The sequence below is a fragment of the Eschrichtius robustus genome, chromosome 8 (assembly GCF_028021215.1).
Source record: "Eschrichtius robustus isolate mEscRob2 chromosome 8, mEscRob2.pri, whole genome shotgun sequence".
Taxonomy (NCBI): domain Eukaryota; kingdom Metazoa; phylum Chordata; class Mammalia; order Artiodactyla; family Eschrichtiidae; genus Eschrichtius; species Eschrichtius robustus.
This window is the reverse complement of record NC_090831.1, coordinates 62,336,609-62,361,529: the sequence shown is the minus strand read 5'-3', so window position 1 is coordinate 62,361,529 and position 24,921 is coordinate 62,336,609. Positions and strand designations below refer to the sequence as shown.

At 35.2% G+C, this 24,921-nt stretch overlaps 1 protein-coding gene across 9 annotated transcripts in view; it reads right to left on the bottom strand.

The window, feature by feature from the left end:
• The window catches only part of DGKB (diacylglycerol kinase beta), an 804,767-nt gene that overhangs the window by 90,214 nt on the left and 689,632 nt on the right, over nucleotides 1–24,921 (bottom strand). The window contains exon 23 of one of the 9 annotated variants that reach the window (XM_068550575.1): nucleotides 10,108–10,306. The exons of 7 other annotated variants lie outside the window; for them this stretch is intronic. In XM_068550575.1, coding sequence (XP_068406676.1) covers nucleotides 10,185–10,306 — 122 coding nt within the window. In that variant the 3' untranslated portion in view covers nucleotides 10,108–10,184. Of the gene's footprint in view, nucleotides 1–10,107; nucleotides 10,311–24,921 lie in introns of those variants that run through there. One more of the 9 variants, XM_068550576.1, reaches the window with a different exon arrangement.

Genomic DNA, 24,921 nt, shown 5'->3' with positions numbered 1-24,921 from the left:
TATATAGTTGGATTTATGTTTGCCATCTTACTTTTTTGTTTTTGTTTTTTTGGCATGTCTCATATCTTTTTTGTACCTCTTTACTGCTTTTTTGCAAGTGAATATTTTCGAATATAGTATTTCAATTAATTAAATGATTTAATTACTTCAATGACTTTTCCACTATATTTTCTTGAGTGATGTCAGTATTTGCCCTAAGGCCTACCACATACATCTTTATTTATAAGAATCAGCTTCAAATTTAGTTTAACTCAATTCCAGTGAGCCATAAAAGTATTACTCCTGTAACTCTATTCCCTTTTCTAACCTTCTGTGATACTATTTTCATATTATTTATATTATATATCTATAAATGTTAATAATATTTTAACATTACATTTAAAATTATTACATTATATAATTTACTGTCTTTTAAAGAAGTTGAGAGAAAAAAGGAGAGCAAATAAGTATAGCTTTTGCTAATTAACCTTATTTATAATTTCTGGATCTCTTCATTTGTTCCTGTGGCTCAAGCTACTATTTGGAATTAACTTCCTAGCCAAAACAGCTTAGATTACTCACCTCTGTTGTATTATTTTGCCAAATGTATCACATATGTATATGTTATAGGTCAAACAATACATTACATGTATAATGTTTTATACAATAGCTTTTAAAATCAGTTAAGAAAGGAGAAGAAATATATAAATATGCTATATTATATAGTTACATTATTATCTTTATTATTGTTTTTCATATGTCCATGTGAACTCAAGTTACTGTCTGGGGTCAACTGCTTTCAACCTAAAGATTTTCTTTTAGTATTTCATATCATGTGGGTTTGTTAGCAACAAATCCTCATGCTTTTATTTGGGAATATGTTTATTTTGCCTTCATTTATAAATCACAGTTTTGCTCAATACAGAATTCTTAGTGACATTTTTTTCTTTGGGCACTTTTAGTATGTTATCTCCCCCTTTTTTTGGCTTCCACTGTTCTGATGGGGAGTCACCTATTAATCTTACTGGAATTCCATTGTAAATTAGAGTGGTTTTTCTTCTTGCTGATTGCAAGATTTTCTCCTTATCTTTGGATTCAATATTTATACTGTGATGTGTCTGATTGTGGATCTCTTTGTGTTTATACTCCTTGGAATCTGTTGAGTTTCCTAGATGTGTAGATTAATGTTTTCAATAAATTTGGGAAGTTTTTAGCCATCATTTTTTAAAAATACTTTTTATGCTTCTTTCTCCTTTCCTTCTGGTACTCCTATTATGCTTATTTTGGTGTACTTGATAATGTCTCATTATTTCTCTGCATTGCATCTTTCTTAATTTTTTTCTTTATTCTTCAGATTGCATAATCTTGATCAATCAATTTTCAAGTCACTAATGTAGTTCAAATCTACTGAATTTTTCACTTCAGCTACTGCATCTTTTAGCCCCAGTATTTAAATTCGGTCCTTTCAAAAAACCTAATTTCTACCTCTTATAGACATTGTCTGTGTGGACAAAGAATGTCGCCTGCCATATAGGTAAACAAAGGGTGTTCTGGCCATCAAGCCATCAGTCACTGCAGCCGCCCTGACTGTGCACCCTGAGGGGATTCAGGATGGAAAGAAACAGGACAGTTAAGGTGCATATCAAAGAAATGATTTCAGTGAAGCCCAGAAACTTGCATATTCCCATACATAGAAGAGTGCTAAATTCATCAACTTGAGACATCTGGTATTTCTTTAGTTAACAGTAATCTTTTGATGTTCTGCCTACCTGGTTTTTGTTGCAGAGACTCCTATATATCCCTTACCTCTTTGAAACAGTACCTCAGAGCTATCTGAAAGTCTGTCTCCCAGGCTGAAGTCCTCAGTAAGTCCGCTGAATAAAATGTAATATTCAACTTTTAGGTTGTCCATTTTTTTTAAATAGACGTCTTTATGATGTAACATTGTCATCATACCTTTACTTCTTTTATCATGATTTCTTTACTTATTTGAATATATTTATAATGGTTACTTTGAAGATTCTGTCTGTTGAATCTAACATTTGGTTGCAATCACAGGCAGTTTCTGTTGTCCCCTTTTCCCCCCCTTGTGTATGGATCATACTTTCTGGCTTCTCTGCAGTTCTACTTTTTTTTTTTTTAATTGGAAACTTGACATTTTAGATAATATGCTTTGGCAACTCTGGGTACTTCCCTCTTACCCTAGGGGCTTGTTATTGTTATTTGCTTATTTATTTGTTTAGTGATTATTTCAGTGAAGTCAATTTTCCCACTACTACCAACCCCCCACTCCCACCCTCTAGCATGCAGCCTCTGGTGTTGCTCCTCAGAGAACACAACCTTGGATACACCTATAATCACTCTGGGATGACAATGATTTTTGCAGGGTTCTCTTTGTCTCCTTCCATTACCACAACAAGATCTAATACTTGGTAAGCTTATTTGTGCTCTTATTTTCCCTGAGGCATGAACTGCTTGATGGACTGATCCAATCAAACTTGGGACCATCCAGAAAGACACTTCCTGAGATTCCTGTTTGAAATCTGTTCTGATCCAAGGAAGGTACTTCCCAGATGCATCTATGCCTGATTCTCCCCAGCAAAGTACCCAACTTAAAGTTTAGTCTATATCCCCAATGAAGCTATCAGTCTCCTCCCAACTGCCTTTTATCATAACCACCACTGTTTCTGAGACCATCCTTCACTCTAAACTTCTCCACATTATATTGCAAATGAAGTCAGTTCCTGTGGGAAGAGATGTGGAGCTCTCTATTTTATAACGTGTTTTTTTTTTTTTTCCCCACTGCAAAATCTCTGAGCTACAGCTCTGAAGCAGAAGTGGGGACAATAGGATACTTCTCTCTGAGTAACACCTCCACTTTGTGAGCTGAATGTTCAATTGATGGGGCAGGGCACAGTAGTTCTAGCAGATTTTGTTGAGTGTTTGTTAATTTGTTCATTAAATGACCTGTGTTTGCCTTCCTTAGAACCACTTCAGAGACTCTGAATGTTCCCCTAGGATCATCTCTGGAGACTTAATTTTTTTAAAACAATTTTTATCAGTTTCACTAGGGAGTGAGTCCACAGAGCTTTCTGTGCTAGCACGTCAGAAGTGAAACTTTCATTTTTTCTTTTTTTTTGGTTGAGATTTGGGACTGGATTTACATAATCCAGCCACATTTATTACTTGAAATGTTTGTCCTTTTTTATAGCTTGGATGCAGTCAAGCCACAGAACCAGATAATTATTATATATAGACATTAAAAAGAGAGTGACCAGTAGAATATTGTGATGAATTAGTTTTGATCAGGTTAGCTAAAGACAAAGACAATCACATGATCTATTAAGAGGAAGTGATAGAAATCAAGACAATAATAAAAATGAGTTAACTAAGAGTACAAATTTCTGTTTTCCCTACAAAAAAGGCCTAAATTTATTCTCTGAAGTCAGCCAGGTTCACGCCTACGAAATGTGCTATTGTTATATGAAGGGAATTTATTATTTTAGCAGAAGAATTCAGGCCATTTAATTTTATAATTAGTTTCTCTGAAATGAATTAGAAAAATATTACTCTCCTCCATACTTAATAGAATTTCTATTTATTTTTCCCTCCCCATGAGTCACTGATTTTCTAGTTTCTAGACTAGTCAACTGAGTTTTGGTTTGAAATATCTGAAGGTCAAATTATTACTTGGCTATAGTGATCCAAGGATTGAAAAAATGTCTAATCACAACATAAATAACCTTTCAGAATCCAAACAAAGTATAGTAGAAATGAAATAAGTAAAAATAAACCCCCCCCCCCACACAGACAGAAGCATATCAAGAATTATTACAAATGGTTGAATTTCAGGGAAAAATGCTATTACAAATATGTAATCCCTAGTTTCTTATTTTCCCCCAGATTCTTAGATTTAAAGCCAGATTCCTTCATTATTTCTGACCTGATATGAAACACCATCTGGCATGTGAACGTTAAGAGGATCATATGTAAGCAAAATAGATATTTTCTCTCTTTCTGATTCTAAGACTTTTTACAGGCATGTAGATTATTTAGGTTTGAAATGTGAATTACAACCAAATTGATAAAGAGATAGGATAGTTTTCAGTATCAATTTTTTAAAGTAATTACACATTTAAATATTTTAATTGGCATTCTGTAATTCTCTTTTAAATTTTAGCCTTATGACTATTTTCCTTGAAGAAAGATTTAAAATCAAGCCCTCACAAAGCAAATGATAATGTAAATATTTTTATAATTATTTTATGATGTATACACATGTCAAACTGAATCCATAGTTCACCAAATCTACGTTGGCCAAATTTTCCAGATAGTTAGCAAATATTTATCAATATCCAGTAGTTTTACTTATAATACATGAGCTGAATCATATGTGAAAAACACATTATGGCATTGGAATTAATTTCTATGATTACTTTTTAGATGAGGAATTTCTGCTGTTTTTAACATTTACTTAGAATCATAAACTTTCAAAGCTGGTAGCTAATAGGTCATGTGGTTAAAATATTTAACTTTAAAGATAAGAAAGCTGAGGTCTACAGTTTCCATAATTTATCTAAAGACCTACAGCTATTTAGTGAGGCATCCAGGGTTAGACTACAGGTTGCCAAAGTCTTGGTCCATTCTACTTTGAACCCTACTATGCTTCTTTCATAACCTTGATGAACTCCTGTCCAGAAAATCTCACTTTGGAGGGTTTGAGATATATATGGTTGCTTCATTCTCACTTACACCACACTGGAAACTGAAACTAGATTTACACTTTAAAAAAGGTTCCCTTTTCTTAAATTTTTACTCCATCACAATGGCTAAGTGTTTGAGTTTCAAAACAATTCCGAAATGTGCAAGCTACTAGAGAAATCTATGAGCAAATAGCCAAACAAAACTAGCCAATTTAAATTTAAAAAAATAGACTACAATAAAAATAAACAAAAATGTTTTTTTAAGGTCAATTCACCAGGAAATAAGAGTCAACTGAGTTTCCATTTCAAGTATGGAATAACTAAGGCTCACTGGGTTCTACCCTGATAAAATTACACAAGAAGGAGAGGAGAAGAGGAAGGTGAAAGAAGGGAGAAAGAGAATCAGTAATCTTGTTTGTTGTTCCAGTCCTTTATGCTGGACTCCATGAAAAAAATATGCAAATACCAAATGCATGGAACAAGCGTGTATGATTTATATACATCTCATATAAACATATGTAATATTTATTCATCATTTCATTAAAACAGAAAACCACAGGAAAACCAATGGGACACTTAAAACTTGAAGTTCTGTCAAAGTTTGATCTACTCTTTTTCACCTCTTGCACAGAAGATCACATCTGTCTTCAGAGTTCTGGACAACTATGTGTGCTACTGAAAAATATTAAATAATTTAGCAAATTTCATTTGTTGTTGCTAGTTGTGTCTGCCAAGAATATCATCAGTTAAGACAGCATTGGGCTTCCCTCGTGGCGCAGTGGTTGAGAATCTGCCTGCTAATGCAGGGGACACGGGTTCGAGCCCTGGTCTGGGAAGATCCCACATGCCGCGGGGCAACTGGGCCCGTGAGCCACAACTACTGAGCCTGCGCGTCTGCAGCCTGTGCTCCACAACAAGAGAGGCCGCGATAGTGAGAGGCCTGCGCACCGCGATGAAGAGTGGCCCCCGCTTGCCACAACTAGAGAAAGCCCTCGCACAGAAACGAAGACCCAACACAGCCAAAAAAAAAAAGACAGCATTTATCAAGCCACCGTCTATGCTGATTGGCTACTGGAAAGAGTGATTTAACCACTCATATTCTTTAGGCTCAGAACTCTCAATGTCAGCATCATAGAGAATTTCTGGCTTTGAAGACTAAGGTTATTATGTCATGAGCTTCTGTGGCTCACTAATTCCTCTGAACAACAGGGTTCTTTGTAATTTATTTTTATTTTATTTTATAACTGATGCCTGTTTGCCTAGCGACCACAGGATAGAAACAGCTGGAGTGCATGCTACTGATTATTTCCTCAATTTGAAGGAAATAAATACAGAGGCTGACAACACTGAAGGACAACGACTAAGTTGTTAGTGGACATACTCTGGTACACAGTCCACTTCCCATTGCTAAGTTGTTCTAAGTTGATGTAGAAAATGTACTTATTATTATTTTAATACTTCAACCTTCTGAAGTGGCCTGTCTCTTGTGACTGGGAGTTTCATCTCATTATGTTTTTGTAAAACTGCAGACTCTAATTTGAGTAGACACTAAATTTAGTATGGGTAGTCCAAAAACATCTTTAGAGCTATGTTGATAGCACGCTCACATAAGTGCATGCACACACACGTGCACACACACACAATGTATAATACTACACTGAATGCATCATGATGATGGTTGTCCCAACAGCACTACCCACAATGAAAAGTAGCCTTACTCGTAACAGTAGATCTGAGCAGAAGTATAATTGTCAGATGCTTTTGTCTTTTGTGGCAATCAGAGAAATCATAAGAAAAAAATGACAGTAAGGTTTCCCGGGACAAATGAACATTCAACCTCTGCCATTGTATAGAACGTATTAAACATTAAAAAAAATTTTTCTGTTTCAAAACTCATTACTTCCGTTACTTACAAAGAACATTAAAGCTTAAAACCACCTGACATCAGTTTTCTCTTTCTTTTTTGTTTGTGTGTATGTGTGTTTTCAAATATTTTCCAATGAATAGTGGCAATGAATTAAGAAGAAAAGCATTTAGGGTAACTTATAGTAAATTTGACCACACAAATTTCATTAAGAAATTGAGAAAATGATCAGTTGGTACTGAAATTATATATATATATACACACACACATACATATATACACACATATATATGTATGTGTGTGTATATGTATATATGTGAAATTATACATATATATACACACACGCACATATAATTTTTTTAGTATAATAATGATTTTAAAGGAAGCTTAGACATAATGTAGTCTGGTTCCTACATTTTATAAAGGAGAAAATCAAGGTATATATGTGTAAAAGTATAATTTTATACTGTATATTGCACAAAACAGCAGTATAACACATTTTATATTTATCCCAAATAAATTTAGTTATTTTCTATATTAAAATCAGCAGATTTTATTATTTATTTGTTAAAGATGTTTTCTAATTTTAATCATTCTACATTATTTTACTTGTTCATAAAATTTTCTCATCATTACTGATATATACATATATAATATATATATGGATATGTATATACATACTTATAAATATATCATTCATTTATTTTCTTCTATGAAATTTACACCATGGTAGAAATGCAAGAAAACTAAATCATCCAAGGAGAAGATTCTCTGGGTTAATTTTTACGGACTATTGCTTTATCAATAACTACAAGGTATATTTATCTTTTGTTCAATGACTGTCATTCATTCCCAAGAAGTCTGTTGCTAAGTGAAAAGTTCTTAAATAATTTTAAAAAATTAATTGTAGTGAGATAAATTATGCTGTATTCCATCCTAAGCCAAGATAAACAAATAATTTTCACTATTAGAAAAATATATGAACTGAATAATAGAAAGAAGTGTATATGTAATTAATGATAATTCAAAAGTAAATAAACATTAGTTTGTGCATAAACTACAAGGTAATGAAATTTAATTTTCTTTGCCAGAAAAACAGAGTAACTTTATAGTGAGAGATGGTTGGTGGAGGAGGTATGAAAAAGTTAGTTCTTGGAAAGTTCATTCTTACTGCACCATTTTCTTCCACCATATATATATTTTTAACTCATACGGGCTCATGCTTCTCCTGTACTAAAACTAACTTAAAATAAACTCACAGAGGTTGGGGATTTTTGTTTCCATATATAAGGAGCTAAGATGCCAACCACTCTGTCCTAACAACAAGTAAAAACATGAACAGACTGAAAAAGTCAACTCTTCTTGGATCCCTAAGTGAGAGGAGAACACAGAGCAAATCGGTCTCCAAGACTGGAGAGACAGGCAAATGTAGGGAGTCTAGGCTTATTGGGGCAGAACTTAACTCACAAGCAAAAACTGCTGTGGGAAACAGTGCTGGGGTAGCAAAAGCTAAATGGTAAATGATGAATTGCTGGAGGCTCAGTGAGAAAAACTCAGAAAGTTAAAAATTCCAGGGGCCTCCAGTCATAGGGAGTCCTCTGAATATTGTAAGATTTACCTCCAAGAACTTCACCAGATTCCCACAGTAAATATCAGAGAAAAATCCCGTTGAGCTCTGCACATGCAGTGGGTAAAAGGAACCATTTAAAAATATACCAGAGGATTTTATTCTTTTTTTTTTTTTTTTTAACATCTTTATTGGAGTATAATTGCTTTACAATGGTGTGTTAGTTTCTGCTTTATAACAAAGTGAATCAGTTATACATATACACATGCCCCCATACCTCTTCACTCTTGCATCTCCCTCCCTCCCACCCTCCCTATCCCACCCCTCTAGGTGGTCACAAAGCACCGAGCTGATCTCCCTGTGCTATGCGGCTGCTTCCCACTAGCTATTTATTTTACATTTGGTAGTGTATATATGTCCATGCCACTCTCTCACTTTGTCCCAGCTTACCCTTCCCCCTCAGCGTGTCCTCAAGTCCATTTTCTAGTAGGTCTGTGTCTTTATTCCCATCTTGTCCGTAGGTTCTTCATGACTTTTTTTTTTTTTTTTAGATTCCATATATATGTGTTAGCATATGGTATTTGTTTATCTCTTTCTGACTTACTTCACTCTGTATGACAGTCTCTAGTTCCATCCGCCTCACTACAAATAACTCAGTTTCATTCCTTTTCATGGCTGAGTAATATTCCATTGTATATATGTGCCACATCTTCTTTATCCATTCATCTGTCGATGGACACTTAGGTTGCTTCCATGTCCTGGCTATTGTAAATAGAGCTGCAGTGAACATTGTGGTACATGACTCTTTTTGAATTATGGTTTTCTCAGGGTATATGCCCAGTAGTGGGATTGCTCGGTCGTATGGTAGTTCTATTTTTAGTTTTTTAAGGAACCTCCATCCTGTTCTCCATAGTGGCTGTATCAATTTACATTCCCACCAACAGTGCCAGAGGGCTCCCTTTTCTCTACACCCTCTCCAGCATTTATTGTTTGTAGATTTTTTGATGATGGCCATTCTGACTGGTGTGAGATGATATCTCATTGTAGTTTTGATTTGCATTTCTCTAATGATTAATGATGTTGAGCATTCTTTCATGTGTCTGTTGGCAATCTGTATATCTTCATTGGAGAAATGTCTATTTAGGTCTTCTGCCCATTTTTGGATTGGGTTGTTTTTTTTTTTTTAATATTGAGCTGCATGAGCTGCTTGTAAATTTTGGAGATTAATCCTTTGTCAGTTGCTTCATTTGCAAATATCCTCTCGCATTCTGAGGGTTGTCTTTTCGTCTTGTTTATGGTTTCCTTTGCTGTGCAAAACCTTTTAAGTTTCATTAGGTCCCACTTGTTTATTTTTGCTTTTATTTCCATTTCTCTAGGAGGTGGGTCAAAAAAGATCTTGCTGTGATTTATGTCATAGAGTGTTCTGCCTATGTTTTCCTCTAAGAGTTTTAGAGTGTCTGGCCTTACATTTAGGTCTTTAATCCATTTTGAGCTTATTTCTGTGTATGGTGTTAGGGAGTGTTTTAATTTCATTCTTTTACATGTAGCTGTCCAGTTTTCCCAGCACCACTTATCCAAGAGGCTGTCTTTTCTCCACTGTATATTCTGGCCTCCTTTATCAAAGATAAGGTGACCATATGTGCTTGGGTTTATCTCTGGGCTTTCTATCCTGTTCCATTGATCTATATTTCTGTTTCTGTGCCAGTACCATACTGTCTTGATCACTGTAGCTTTGTAGTATAGTCTGAAGTCAGGGAGCCTGATACTTCCAGCTCCATTTTTCTTTCTCAAGATTGCTTTGGCTATTCGGGGTCTTTTGTGTTTCCATACAAATTGTGAGATTTTTGTTCTAGTTCTGTGAAAAATGCCAGTGGTAGTTTGATAGGGATTGCACTGAATCTGTAGATTGCTTTGGGTAGTAGAGTCATTTTCACAATGTTGATTCTTCCAATCCAAGAACATGGTATATCTCTCCATCTATTTGTATCATCTTTAATTTCTTTCATCAGTGTCTTATAATTTTCTGCATACATGTCTTTTGTTTCCTTAGGTAGGTTTATTCCTAGATATTTTATTCTTTCTGTTGCAGTGGTAAACGGGAGTGTTTTCTTAATTTCACTTTCAGATTTTTCATCATTAGTGTACAGGAATGCAAGAGATTTCTGTGGAGTGTTTTGTTCTTTTTAACAAAACCTGTCTTGGGAAGAGGGGATGGACTAATTAGTCACAGCTTAACCTGCTGCAGTATTATTAGAGCTTAACCGGCCAGCAAAAGGGAAATACCCAACTCCAGCCCATTGTAGCCATCCTGAACCACCCAAGAAGGGAGAAAAAAGCAAAAATACTTCTAAAGTTCACAGTCAAGAGAACTAAGAGACTGAGACCTAATGTAGGACTATAGAGTGCTCCCTTCCCCTTACAACTCACTACCACATTACTAAAAGCCAATTTATAGCCATTCCTTTTACTTGGTACATCACATCCCACTATCAAGAAAATTTTACAAGGCATAGAAAGAGGCAAAAAGCAAAATTTGACAAGAAAGAGCAAGCATCAGAACCAGATAGAGCAGGGATGTTGGAATTTTCCAACCAGGAATTTTAAACAACTGTGATTAATATGCTAGTGCTCTAATGAGGACAGTATGCAAGACCAGAGAACATAAGCAGAGAGATGGGAATCCTAACAAAGAACTCCCAAGGAAATTCTAGATGTTAAAAACAAAACACTGTAACAAAAATTTTAAAAATGCTTTTTATGGGCTTAACTGAACATAATTGAGGAAAGAATCTGAATGAAGACTGAAAAACACAGAACAGAATATCCAAGGACTGTAGGACAACTACAAAAGGTGTAAGATACATGTAATGGGAATATCAGGAGAAGAAAGAGAGAAAGGAAGAGAAGAAATATTTGAAACAATCATGCCTGACAATTTTCCCAAATTAACGTTAGACATCAAACCACAGATCCAGGAAGCACAGAGAACACCAAGCAAGATAAATACCCAGAAAAAACCTATATCCAGGCATATCATTTTCAAATTAGAGAAAATCAAAGACAAAGAAAAAAAATCCTGAAAGAAGGCAGAGGAAAAAAAACACCTTAAACCTATAGAGGAACAAAAATAAGAATCACATCCAACTTCTCCTGAGAAATCATGCAAGTAAGAAGAGAGTGGATAAAACACCCAAATTGCTGGGAAAACACCCCCCACCTACCTAGAATTCTGTACCCAGCAAAATTACTCTTCAAAAGTGAGGAGGAAATAAAGACGTTCTTGGACAAACAAAAATAGAGGAAATATATTGCCTGTACACTTGCCTTGTAAGAAATGTCAAAAGGAGTTCTTTAGAGAGAAGGAAAATAATACGGGCCAGAAACTCAGATCTACACAGAGAAAGGGCTGACCAACAAGAAGAAATAAGTGAAGGTAAAAGAAAAACTTTTATTTTTCCAATTCATAATCAATCTAACAGATAACAGTTTATTCAAAATAATTGCAACAATGTACTCACATATATGCTTATGTGTGCTTATATATGTAAAATAAATGACAGCAACGATAAAAGGGATGGGGGGAAGGAATTAGAATTATTTTGTTATTGTAAGGTACCCACACTACGCGTGAAGTGGTATGGTTTCATTTGAAAGTGGACTTTTAATAACCACTAGAGAAAGTTAGAAAAAAAACACAACTATAACTGATATACTAAGGAGAGAAAATGGAATCATATGAAATGCTCGATTAAAATCACAGAAAGCAGAAAAAGAGTGGAAGACAAAAACAGGAACAAAGAACAAGGGCAACAAGTAGAAAACAGTAGTTAATATTGTAGTTGTTAATCCAACTGTATCCATAATCACTTTGAATGTCAAGGGTCTAAATGCCCCAATTAAAAGACAGAGCTTGCCAGAGAGGATCAAAAACCACAACCCAACTGTATGTTGTCTATGAGAAAACCACTTTGAATATAAGGACACATAGATTAAAAGTAAATAGATGAAGAAAAATATACCATGTTAACACTAATCAAAAGAAAGCAGAAGTAGTTATATTAATATCAGACAGAGCAGACTTTAAAGCACAGAAATTTTTCAGAGATAAAGAAGTGCACTACACAATCATAAAGGCATCAATTCTCCAAGAAGATAAAACAATTCTTAATGTGTATGTGCCTAATAACAGAGTGTCAAATGACATGAGGCAAAAAATGATAGAGCTGCAAGAAAAAAATAGATGAATCCACTATCATAGTTGGAGACTTCAACATCTCCTTCTCAGAAGCAGACAGATCCTGGAGGCAGATAATCAGTAAGGACATGGCTGAACTCAACACTACCATCAATCAACTGAATATAATTGACACCTACAGACTATGCCATTGAACAATAGAAGAACACACATTTTTCTCAAGATCACAGGGAACATCACCAAAGTAGACTACATTCTGTGCAATAAAACACACTTTAATTTAAAAAAAATCTTACTCATACAACGTCTGCTCTCAGATCATAATGCAATTAAACTAGAAATCAGTAACAGAAAGATAACTGGAAAATTCCAAAGTACATGGAAAATGAACAATACACTTCTAAATAATACATGGGTCAAAGGATTAAATGAAAATGAAAACACAACTTATTTCTGGGATTCAGCAAAAGCTGTGCTTAGAGGGACATTTACAGCACTGAATGCATACACTACAACAGAAGATCTAAAATCAATAATGTAACTTTTCATCTTCAGAACTAGAAAAAGAAGACCAAATTAAATTCAAAGTAAGTAGAAGAAAACAAAAATAACTAGAGCAGAAACTAATGAAACGGAAAACAGGAAATCAGTATAGAAAAATCTATGAAACCAAAAGCTGGTTTTTTGAAAAGGTCAATAAAATCAACGAGCCAGGCTAACTAGGAAAAAAGAGACAGGGTGCTAGTTACTAATATCAGAAAATGAAGGAACGGATATCACTACAGATGCCACAGAAATTTAAAGGATAATAGAGGAATATTATGAACACTTCTGTGCTCACAAATTTGAAAACATCAATGAAATGGACCAATTCCTCAAAAGACACAATCTGCCAAAATTCACACAAGAAGAAATAGATGATCTTCCGAAACAGAAAGTACCAGGCCCACATGGGTTCAACCGTGAATTTTACCAAACATTTAAGAAAGAAACTATACCAATTCTATATTATTTCTTTGATGCAGAGGGAATACTTCCTAACTCATTCTCTGAGACTAGTGTTACTGTAATACCAAAACGGAACAGTGACATTATAAGAAAACTATCACCATCTCTCATAAACTTAGATGAAAAAATCCTCAACAGAATACTAGCAAATTGAGTCCAAAAAGGTATTAAAAGTACTATACACCATGACCAAGTAGGATTTATCCCAGTTATGCAAGACTGGTTTAACATGGGAAAATCAACTATGTCTTGCATCACATCAACAGACAAAAATCCAACACCCATTCTTAATAAAAATTCTCGGTAAACTAAGGACAGAGGAGAGCTTTCTCAAGTTGATAAAGACTATCTACAGGAAACGTACAGCTAACATCATATATTAATAGTGAGAAATTCAAAACTTTCTCGCTAAGGTCAGGTATAAAGATGTCCCCTCTTATCACTCCTTGTCAACATCATACTGGAAGTCTTTGCTAATGCAATAAAGCAGGAAAAGGAAGAAATGGTGCACAGATAGGGAAAAAAGACACAAAATTGTCTTTGTTATCAGATGACATGATCATCTACAGAGAAAATCTGAAAAAAATGGCAAAAAACCCCCATGAACTCCTGGAGCTAATAAGCAATTAGAGCAAAGTTGCAGAACACAATGTTAACATAAAATATCAGCTGCTTTCCTATATAAAAACAATGTACAAGTGAAATTTGAAATTAAAAACAAAATACCATTTACATTTGCATCTCCAAAATTAAACACTTAGGTATAAACCCAACAAAATATATACATGATCTATATGAGGAATACTACAAAACTTCAATAAACAAAGCTGACCAACTAAATAAATGGAGAGATATTCCATGTTCATGGATAGGAAAACTCAATATTGTCAAAGTATCAATTCTTCCCTAATTGATCTATATAGTCAATGCAATTCCAACCAAATCCCAGCAAACTGTTTTATGGATATTGACAAACTGAGCCTAAAGTGTATATGGAGAGGCAAAAGACTCAGAAGAGCCAACACAATATCGAAGGAGAAGAACGACTGAAGTTAGAAAACTAATGCTACCTGACTTCAGGACTTGCTATTAAGTCTACAGTGATCAAGACAGTGTGATATTAGTGAAATAACAGAAAAATAAATCAGTGGAACAGAATAGAGAACCCAGAAAGAGACCCTCATAAATACAGTCCATTCATCTTTGGCAAAGAAGCAAAGGCAATACAATGGGGCAAAGGTGGTCTTTTAAACAAATGGCATTGGAAAAACTGGACATCCACATGAAGAAAAAATGAATCTAGACAGAGACCTTACACTCGTCACAATAATTAACTAAAAATGGATCACAGTCCTCTCATCACAAGATGAGAGGACCTAGATGACCTTGGGAATGCCTTTTTTAGGCACAATACTGAAGGCACGATCCATAAAAGAACAGTTGATAAGCTATACTCCATTAAAATTGGAAACTTTTGCTCTGAAAAAGACCACATCAAAAGAATTAGAGGAACCACAGACAAGAGGAAAATATTTGCAAAGGACACATCTGATAAAAGACGGTTATCCAAAATGTACAAAGAACTCTTAAAAATCAACAGTAAAAAACAAAATAACCCAATTAAAAAATGGGCCAAAGACCTTAACAGACACCTCATCAAAATGATATACAGATGAAAAATAAGCATATGAAAAGATGCTTCACATTATATATCATCAGGCAAATGCAAATTAAACAAACGATGAGATACCACTACACACCTGTCAGAATGGCCAAAATCCAGAACACTGACAACACCAAATGCTGACAAGTATGTGGAGCAACGAGAACTGTCATACATTGCTGGTGGGAATGCAAAATGGTACAGCTACTTTGCAAGAGTGTTAGGAGGTTTCTTATAAAACTAAACATACTCTTACCATACAATCCAGCAATCATGCTCTTTGGTATTAATCCAAAGGAGTCTAAAACTTAGGTCTGCACAAAAATATGAACATGAATGTCTATAGCAACTTTATTCATAACTGCTAAAACTTGGAAGCAACCAAGATGTCCTTAATCAGGTGAATGGATATATTAACTATGGTAATCCAGACAGTGGAATATTATTCAGTAGCAAAAAGAAACGAGCTATCAAGCCATGAAAAAACATGGAGGAAACTTAAATGCATATTACTAAGTGAAAAAAGCCAATCTGTAAAAAGACCGGTGGTTGCCAGATACTAGTGCGGCGGTACAAACGAATAGGTGGAGCGCAAAGGATTTTTAGGGCCATGAAAATACTCTGTATGAGACCATAATGTTGACTACATGTTATTATACACTTGTTTAAATGCACAGAATGTACAATACCAAGATGAACCCTAATGTAAATTATGAACTTTGGGTAATTATTATGTCTCAATGGAGGTTCACCGATTTTAACAAGTGTACCACTCTGGTGTGGGATACTGATAACGAGAGACCCTCTGCGTGTGTGGGGAGCAGGGGTGACATGGGAAATCTCTGTATCTTCCTCTCAATTTTTCTGTAAATCTAAAATTGCACTAAAAATATGTTTAAAAAATGAAGTCATAGAACAGGAGCCAGAAAACATTACTGGGACAAAAAAATGTTTAACACAAGTTTGCCTCAAAACAGGAGGATTAGCTCAAAGTATTGTAAAAGATTCTTTCTCTTCAATCCCTCACTTGGCAAATTCACACAATTCAAATTTATTTTGCATGATTTATTTTATTAGAAAATGTGACTTCCCACAAATTGATGAGTGCATTTTTGCCTAAAACACTAATGTCAATACAAAACTTCTTATGGTCTAGTCACATAGTATATTCTTGGGGAAAAAGTCATTTCACTATGATAAAAGAGAAATCTAGTCTGAAAATGTTATATATTTTCAAAAGCTGTTGTGGAAGGTCATTAATTGAAGAATTATTATGTGAGGTAATCTGTAAAGTCAAAAATCTTCCACAAATTAAGAAAAAGGAGAAATTAATGACACCAAGATAAGACAGAACAATAAACTATTTCAATTGAAAAACTGGTATAACCAGAAAATTACTGTAACAGTAACAACTTTGCCACATTTCATATAGCAACATCGATTCACAAGTATTTTAAAATGTTAACTAAAACTTCAGAACAAACTTGCTAGATTAGTAGACCATCCTCACTAGTCTTGTCCCTTTTCATTCTCTTTGATGTTTACTTTCCTTATTTCAGTTCCTATTAAGAACTAGCCTCTCCTCTATGCAGTGTAGCTCTCATACATGCTATTATATCTGTCTGGAAAATGACCTTCTCCCTATTTCCTGCTAAGTCCAAATACTTCAGGGCAGTCTTCCTTCCTCTGCTACCAGATGAGACATGTCCCTAACATGCAGATCTATTATAAATATCTTTACAACAATTAATTACTATGTAATTATTTTTATCTTCATTATTATGCGGTAATCCTCCTGGAGGACATGTATCAAGTCTCTGTGATGTTCATTTTTGGATGACAGATTGGATTAAACAAGAATGTACTTTTTAAGGACTATTCAGGTGATGCCATATTTTTTAATACTATTCTATAAAATAAAACTATTCCATAAAAAAGTAATTTATTAGCATTTTAAAGAACTGACTATATCAGAAATTAATGAAATAACACCTACAAAAGAATACTTTGGCATATTGAAAATTAATTAAATATTATGTGTATATATGTTTGTGTGTATTTGCACATATATGCTATATCTGTGTGTATATACATATATGGGTATATACATACATATATGTGTGTGTTGTACATATATATATATATATGTTTATATATATAGTCTCTTGGTATGGAATGGAAGATAATTTTCTGCTATTCAGGAAAAATATTGCTTTAAACTAATTACTGTGTTATATTCTCTGACAATGCCTTCAGGTTCACTATACCGTAATTCTGATGACAGAAAAACATGGTTACTGGTTTTCAAAAGGAAAAAGAAAAACTTAGTTGATGCGCATTTCTAAGGAGAAAAGTACATACTATTGAAAGTATATCAATAATACTATTCAGTGGGCTTCCCTGGTGGCGCAGTGGTTAAGAATCTGCCTGCCAATGCAGGGGACATGGGTTCAAGCCCTGGGCCAGGAAGATCCCACATGCCACGGAGCAACTAAGCCCATGCGCCACAACTACTGAGCCTGTGCTCTAGAGCCCATGAGCCACAACTACTGAGCTCATGTGCCACAACTACTGAAGCCCGCGTGCCTAGAGCCCGTGCTCCACAACACGAGAAGCCACCGCAATGAGAAACCCGCACACCACAACGAACAGTAGTCCCCGCTCGCTGCAACTAGAGAAAGCCTGTGCACAGCAATGAACACCCAATGCAGCCAAAATAAATAAATAAATAACTTTATTAAAAAATATTATTCAAATATCCCGATGTTATCAAGTCTGTCTTATAATGTTCAATTTGGCTGAAGCCCCATCTTCTGAGTTGGAGAGAAGTTGATGAGGTTTTACTGAATTTTCCTATTAATATTCTTAAGAGTTCTTAGGAATGCTTTCATGCCACACAAATCTGCCAGGTGCTTAGCTCCTGGTAACCAACCACTGCCCAGATTTTTCTGCTGGTCCACTCAAGCTAGCTCTGAACCACTTGTTCAGATTGCTGTATTCCTTCTGCATCCTTCTGCCTCTCTTTTAATTCCCCTCCCATCTATGATACAATTAAATAAAGATTTAAGAGAAGGGAATTAAATGAAGAAAAGTAAAAGGTTAAAGTGGATTTTAAATACCCCCTCTTCCTCCCCAGGAAGTCCAACCTCTGGGCCCTCTTTATCCTCAATCCTTCAGTGCTTGGAAGTTTCAGAAGCCATGTGTCTTCAGTAGACAAATGACTGCTCAAAATCCCTTCCCTTCAAAGTCCAGGGAAGTTTGGGAGAAAAAAAGAAAGCTCTTTCCCTCAGGAGCCCAATGTTGCCTCTCTCTCTCTCTCCCTCTCTCTCCCTCTCTCTCTCTCTCTCTCTCTCTGTGTGTGTATGAAGCTGGTAAGATTAACAGTGTGACTACGCATTTACTATAGGAGAAAATTCCCATCCCACCATACAGGGTGATCCAGACCCTGGAGACAAAGGTAAGTGAATCTTTAAAGAAGACCAATTGCTTCTCAAAATCTGTGTGATTCAGTCTTCTTCTACCTGGCATGTAGCATGCACTAAGACAGGATGAGCTCAAATTCCTAATTTGGAAAGCAAAACAGTAACCCTTTAAGGGCATAGTCCTGCTAAGGAAGCACCCAAAATACATTAAGAAAACTTAACAGTTACTGTGAATTGTCTCATCATTTTACTAGTTTAAGGTTTATCTCAAAGCCATGAAAGGGTACTTGTATGACTGAAAAGTGCTCTGTAAAGTGCAGCTCCCAGAATGATGAGCACAACCGCTTTAAGGACAAATTCCAGGCTCCACTTGACAAGCAAAAATTCTTCACGAGCCCTAAGACGTCAGTTTCCAAGCTCCCAACAATTTTAAGATCTAGACTACATCCAGAGCAACAGGAAGAATCTGCTGGCCATTTAAAAACAGCATTTTGTCCTTGCCACACAGAGACAACTCAAGCTTATTATCCATGCTTGATATTTTGCTTTAGTGGTCTAAAAATGGAAGAATGATTTCTTGAGGTGTCTTGGCTAGAGTTGGAAGACAGAGGGGAACACATGAAGGGAGCTCAAGACAATGGGAGCCTATGTATAAAACAGGCTTGCCTTAAGCTATGAGCAGGCAAAGAAAGAAGAAAAGGAACATAGAAAGGAAGTAGTGGGAGAATGATTTTTTCAGACAATTCTCCACCCTAGTCTGGTTAGCCAATGACAAGTTCGACTATCTGAAGCGACTGAGTGAAGAGCAGTGTAAAAGTCTCTCTGTCTTTCTTTTTCTTTGTACTTTACATCTTAGCCAAGGGAGGATGTTCATATTTGCTGTTTTGTAAAGAATTCATGCCAAGGTCTCTTCTTTCCCATACACTGAGTCCCAGAATCTCCTTTTCGATGTTCCTTTGAGTCCCAGGCCTCAGTTTTCACCACTTCAAGTTGCAAACTTAACAAGATAAATGTACTCACTTGCTCCTTTTGTCCTTTTGTCTTTGTCTACTTAGCAAGTGTGAGAGAGTGTGATTGGGGAAAAATCCTTCCTCATCAGCGGTTCATAAGGCTCAGAGGGAGTAATAACTATTCTTAGTCAGAGAGCCTGAAAATAAATCCCTGAGGTAAAGGTAATAACGTAGACATGCATTCCATCTACTAAAATAATGTAGATATGCATGGTATCCACTGAAATAAATATTCTACGCTCCTCTATAAATTGCTTAAAGATGATGATCATTATCTAAGAATACGAAGTATAAGCTATACGGAGCTGGGAGAGGGGCAGGTAGTCCCCGAGGAAAATTGCCTATATAATTAAGAACCAAACGTCAAGAAACAGGAATCAGAGTAGAGGGAGAGTTTGTGAGGTGCATCCCTAGGCAGATGGAGAGAAGAGTGCCCCCTACCTCTCTCCCTGCCATCCCTGCTCCTACCCCCAGAAAGGGAAAGAAAGCAGGAAATAAACTTCTGTTTGTCGCTCCCCACATCACAACTGCACTCAACTAGACGAAAGGCCTGGCAAGGGCAATTTTAACTGTGATCCTCCGAGTGAGAAGTACACCTAGTTTGGGTTCAAAAAAGGAACCCAAGATGCCTAGAAGGCATGGTATCTTCAAAGCACTCTTTGTCAGGCAAGTAACAGCCCTTGTGAGCTACAAACCTCTGCCTGCATGTTCGTTCTTCTACCTTTCCTTGGGAGGAAACTTTCCATCCTGGAGGAAAAGTAGGGAACTTCGTGATAGACTTTGAAATTCAACATATTACATAAACCGTAAAGAAAAAAAAAAATCCTCTATTCCCCCTCACAAACACAGTCACATGCGTACTTGTCATTGTTAGGTAACTGGGGAATTAAGGATAAGGTGTTAACCACAGATTTAAAAGGAAAATAAATTCCATATACTATTCTCCAAAAGTAAGTATGATTTCTTGAAATTTGCAAATACACGTATGTATTTTTTTGGTTCTTAGGCTATTTGGAACTATCTTAGCAATATCTCCCCAATAAAATATTCCTCTTCTTGAAAACGTGAACCACACAATGCTAAGTGAAATACTTACTACAAACATTTTTCCAGTGTTTTAAATGCTCCAAATGCCAAATAAATTACTAGAAAAAAAGATAATGTTGTTTTGGAAAAATTTTCATGTGAATGGATTGTTTATACATAGATTTAATATCTGAAACAGAACAATGAAATTCAGTTTAAAATAGCCTCATTATATTACACCACCCTATCCAGATTTTATCAATACTTACACCCTTGGAAAGTTACTTCCTATTGATACTTTTCCACTGGCAACAGTAAAATCCCAAAGAAGACAGAAAAGGTGATGGAGGGGGTGTATTCCTAGTCTTATATCATTGCAGTATTCACTTTAAAGCAATGTAATCCTTTTCTGTTTCTGCCCCAACATTTCATAATTATGTCATTTTACAAGAATTGTGTAATTTACATAACCACCTAAATTGTCGTAATTGCTAGAAAGTGCTGAAAAAGCATACGTTAGGCATTTCAGATTCATTTCTGCTCTCTGTTTTAAATGCACTTGAAATGCCTTTTGCATAAAAATTCTTTTGGTCAACAAAAAAGTAACTTGGGTTTGATTTTGAAGGAGCCATCCCTCTGCTCAAGCCGACTCCTCCTCCTCTTCCTCCAGGAAGCCTTTGCCAGGTGGATGCTGAGGTTCCACCTAAGTAAATAACTCTCTCATCTTGATTTTTATGGAAGAGGAAACTGAGAGGCACAGAGATCAACTGACTCCATCTGAGTCTCACCGGTCATCTTCGCAGAGTCAAGGCTAGAACTCACTTTTTTTTGACTTGCATATTTTGTTTACTGTCCCATACTTTTATCCACTGCATTTAGAAAGAGGAAAAAGGAAGGACAGAAGAATGGAATGGTCTCCCCACAGTTTTCTCAGCATGCCATTTCCATTATAATTATCTTAACCATCTGTTTTGCTTGGAACAGGCAAAAGAATTTGATATTAAGAAACTAAACTGTCATTCTGTACAACAGAAGAAAGGCTTCAGAGATGGGACCCTATTTCAGGATGCGGGAGTGAATGTCAATTTTATCAGGGGTTTTATCAACATCAGTGAAGTACAATGCCAGTATTTGATCACTACTCCCTGGAAAACCAGGGGCTCATAATTTCATTAATAAAATTTTATAATTAAACATCATTGCAGTATATGGTGGTTGCTAGAAGTGTAATCAGGAAACCCTCTAAAAAGCTAATCTATCCTTGCATACTTAAAAACAATGTATTAATGTTTAGCTTCCTGAAGCTAATTTGGATGTTATGTGAATCTATAAAATTTTGTGGCAATATAAGTGATGTGCATTAATAGCAAACCACATTTCTGGAGTGTCTACCCCTTGCATGTGCACACATATATGAACACATGCAGTGCACACAACATATAAACATATGCAACTTATGATACTACGAAGTCAGGATGAGTTCTGAAATAAAACAAATAAAAATGAGCTCGTTTACTTATTTGATACTTTTTTTCAAATGTTACTGCAAAATATGCATTTTAATTCTGATTTTAAAATAGAATTTAAAGAGTGATGTAACTATTTTGCAGTTACTGACTTTTCAAATTATAGATATCATTTGAAGAACCAATAATACTTCATAATCATCATTTAAAATGAATTATAATTGTTACAATTTAACCAAGCATCAGAACAAGTAACTATCAACAAAAAAGGCAGCTTATCACTTCCCAAATAAGTAGGGAAGGCACAGCAATTTTCTTAGAAAAGTGAAGAGAGTATTCAGTACAGTTAAGGACGAAAAGTAATAACAAACTATTATTTCTGCTAAAAAACTGGGAAAATGTTAGCAAAGCTAAGAGGAACCAGAGACCCTTTGAACAATCATTATTGTTCCAGAACATATAATTTACCATAATGTCACTGAAGAAGAAAAAAGGAAAGAAATAAAACAATATATATTGTGATAAAAGGACAATTCTGGCTGTTAAATAAAAATCAAATTGAGAATCTAATTTCACGTAGCTGATAAATGTAACACAGTTCCTGTAATTTTAATGAAGTGATTTTAGAAATAGTGGGAAATCTTTATCTGAAAAAAAAAGCTCATAAAATTTTCTAAAAATCAAAGCAATTAAACTTTTCCCAACTATGAACTATGTACGAGAAAGAAGTAATTTAATTCCAGATTTCTCTTTTCTGACATAGTTATTAGCAAAAGATTTATCAACCTTAACTTATCAACTCAACACACTTAAGCCAATTTAGTTCTTATACCAGCAATACTAACAGCTTGATGAAATCTCAAAAACTGAAACTAAATGGAAAAAAGTTTTAACGAAAATAAGCATGTGGGTCACTAAACATTTTCAGAATACTACGTCTTATTTTTTTCCCCTCCTGGTCACTTTTCTTATTTCCTTTCTTAAGTCTTAATGTAATATTTACCCTCCACTTTCTGAACTTTTTCTCAGCATGGTAGAAGACCAATTAATCAATCTGGTATACTAACCCTAGTAATCAGTTTGGGGTATAGAGAAACATCTTTCTGAGATTTCTTACATTTATTCTCTTCTTGTAAGTAAGGTTTATTTTTAAAGCCATAGGTAACATCCTGCAGTCCAGCATTACACTTGCCTAACATTTTTCTACACTAATTACTCATAATAACCTGCTACTCTTTTAAAAATATGTACAGATATAAAATATCTATCTATGTGTATATATTACTTAGGTATAAATATAAACAATAAAGTTGAAATTGACTCCAGTGGAACAAGGAACGTGGACATGAACGTTATGCTCAATTTGTCCATGCTTTCCTCCTTCCCTCTGTCCCTTCTTTCCTTCCCATTATTTTTCATTACTTCCTGGTTTGTATATTGTTTTTTCTTCCTCCAATGTGACCGGCTGCGAAAAACGCTAATAAATGAGGCACTTACTCTTTAAGGGAGTATGGTCAGTCCGCTAATGTGCCTGTGTAGCCACCAAATAGTCACTAATGTGAGAAAATATTGTCTTGAGTAAGTATAAATAATATATACTTCATTTTTTTCTAATATTTTATAATTATTCAAAAGATAACTTCTTAAAATGCCATTTGAATTTCAATTCATATAAGGTTCATGCAGTTTACCCAAGATATTTTGAATAAGAATCAGAAACAGGTCTGACAGCAATGCAATAGTTTATATGAAGGAATCAGCAATGTGATTACCTGAGATGTGGTACAAGCCATCAAAATACATCATTAATTTGGCAACAAAGATTAGAAATTATCATCAAGTTCCCCTTTTAAAGATGATATAAAGGTTTTTAAATTTCATGTATTTTTTTTTTTATAATCATTGTAGTGTTTAGTGAATGTTAATCATTCATTCAATATTAAACACAAACATAGTCAAGAATTCTGTGGTCCCTAGGAGTTTATAATTATTAAAGGCTATTGGTTATTACTATGTATGCCATTGAAACCTAACAAAATAATTTATATTTTGAATATATCTATTAAATCGGTTGGTATCCTCTAGATATACAATCATATAATAAATATCTCTCAGAGGTTGGTGAAAGAAAAAAGTTTCTTTTAAACCCATGAACTTCCTTTTATCAGAAATAAAAATTAGTGAAAACTGTTTTATTTTTGCCTTGGTTTCCATGAATCCCAGGGCTAAGTTTCAGGCTCAACTATAATAACCTTTCTTGGAGTGTATTTTCTGATTTAATAAGAACAAAACTCAGCAATGCTTATAGCAAATAACCATTCTCAAAAGAGTATAGGACAAAAGGTTCAAGTTTTTATCTTCCGAAGGGAGCAGAGAAGTGGAATAGAACCTGAACTCAGGCAGAGCAGTTAAAGGCAACATTCTCTGTGTTGGGTGTCTGGGTGGTGGTGGGTTGGTCCTTGAGTCCTCAGAGGCTTCTGGCCCAATCTCCCTGGATTAGGCTGGTGGGCAGGAACATTCTTGGCATCACCGCTACTGGCCTGGAAGTTGCAGTGAGCTACAAGGCCTGTACTATCCCTGCTGATATTTTAAACCAGAGGAGACAACTGTCTCCAGGTACCAAACCCGACTGAAATACAGAGAGATAAGGATGATGTACCCACACCTGTGGTTTCCCAGATGGGTAGCTGTATAGAAGCAACCAAAGCGACTTAATTAACTTCACAATGACACAATGCTGCATTTTATGCAGTTGGATTCATCACATTATGGCAGGAGTTTACAGAAGTTTTTCTCCTTCTCAACTCTCTACCATTTTAATAAACTCTACCACAGAATAGGTGAACTCAGTTAATCAAAACAGGTAATTCCTAGTAAAAACATATGTCAAAGCAGTAGCTGGGTACTATTTGAGGAAAATATCAAAGTAGTTGATAACTACATATTATACCTATGTATAAATGGTGAGTAACTTTCAAATGCTTGTTGAAGTACCATAGGAATAACAGCCTAAGAAAG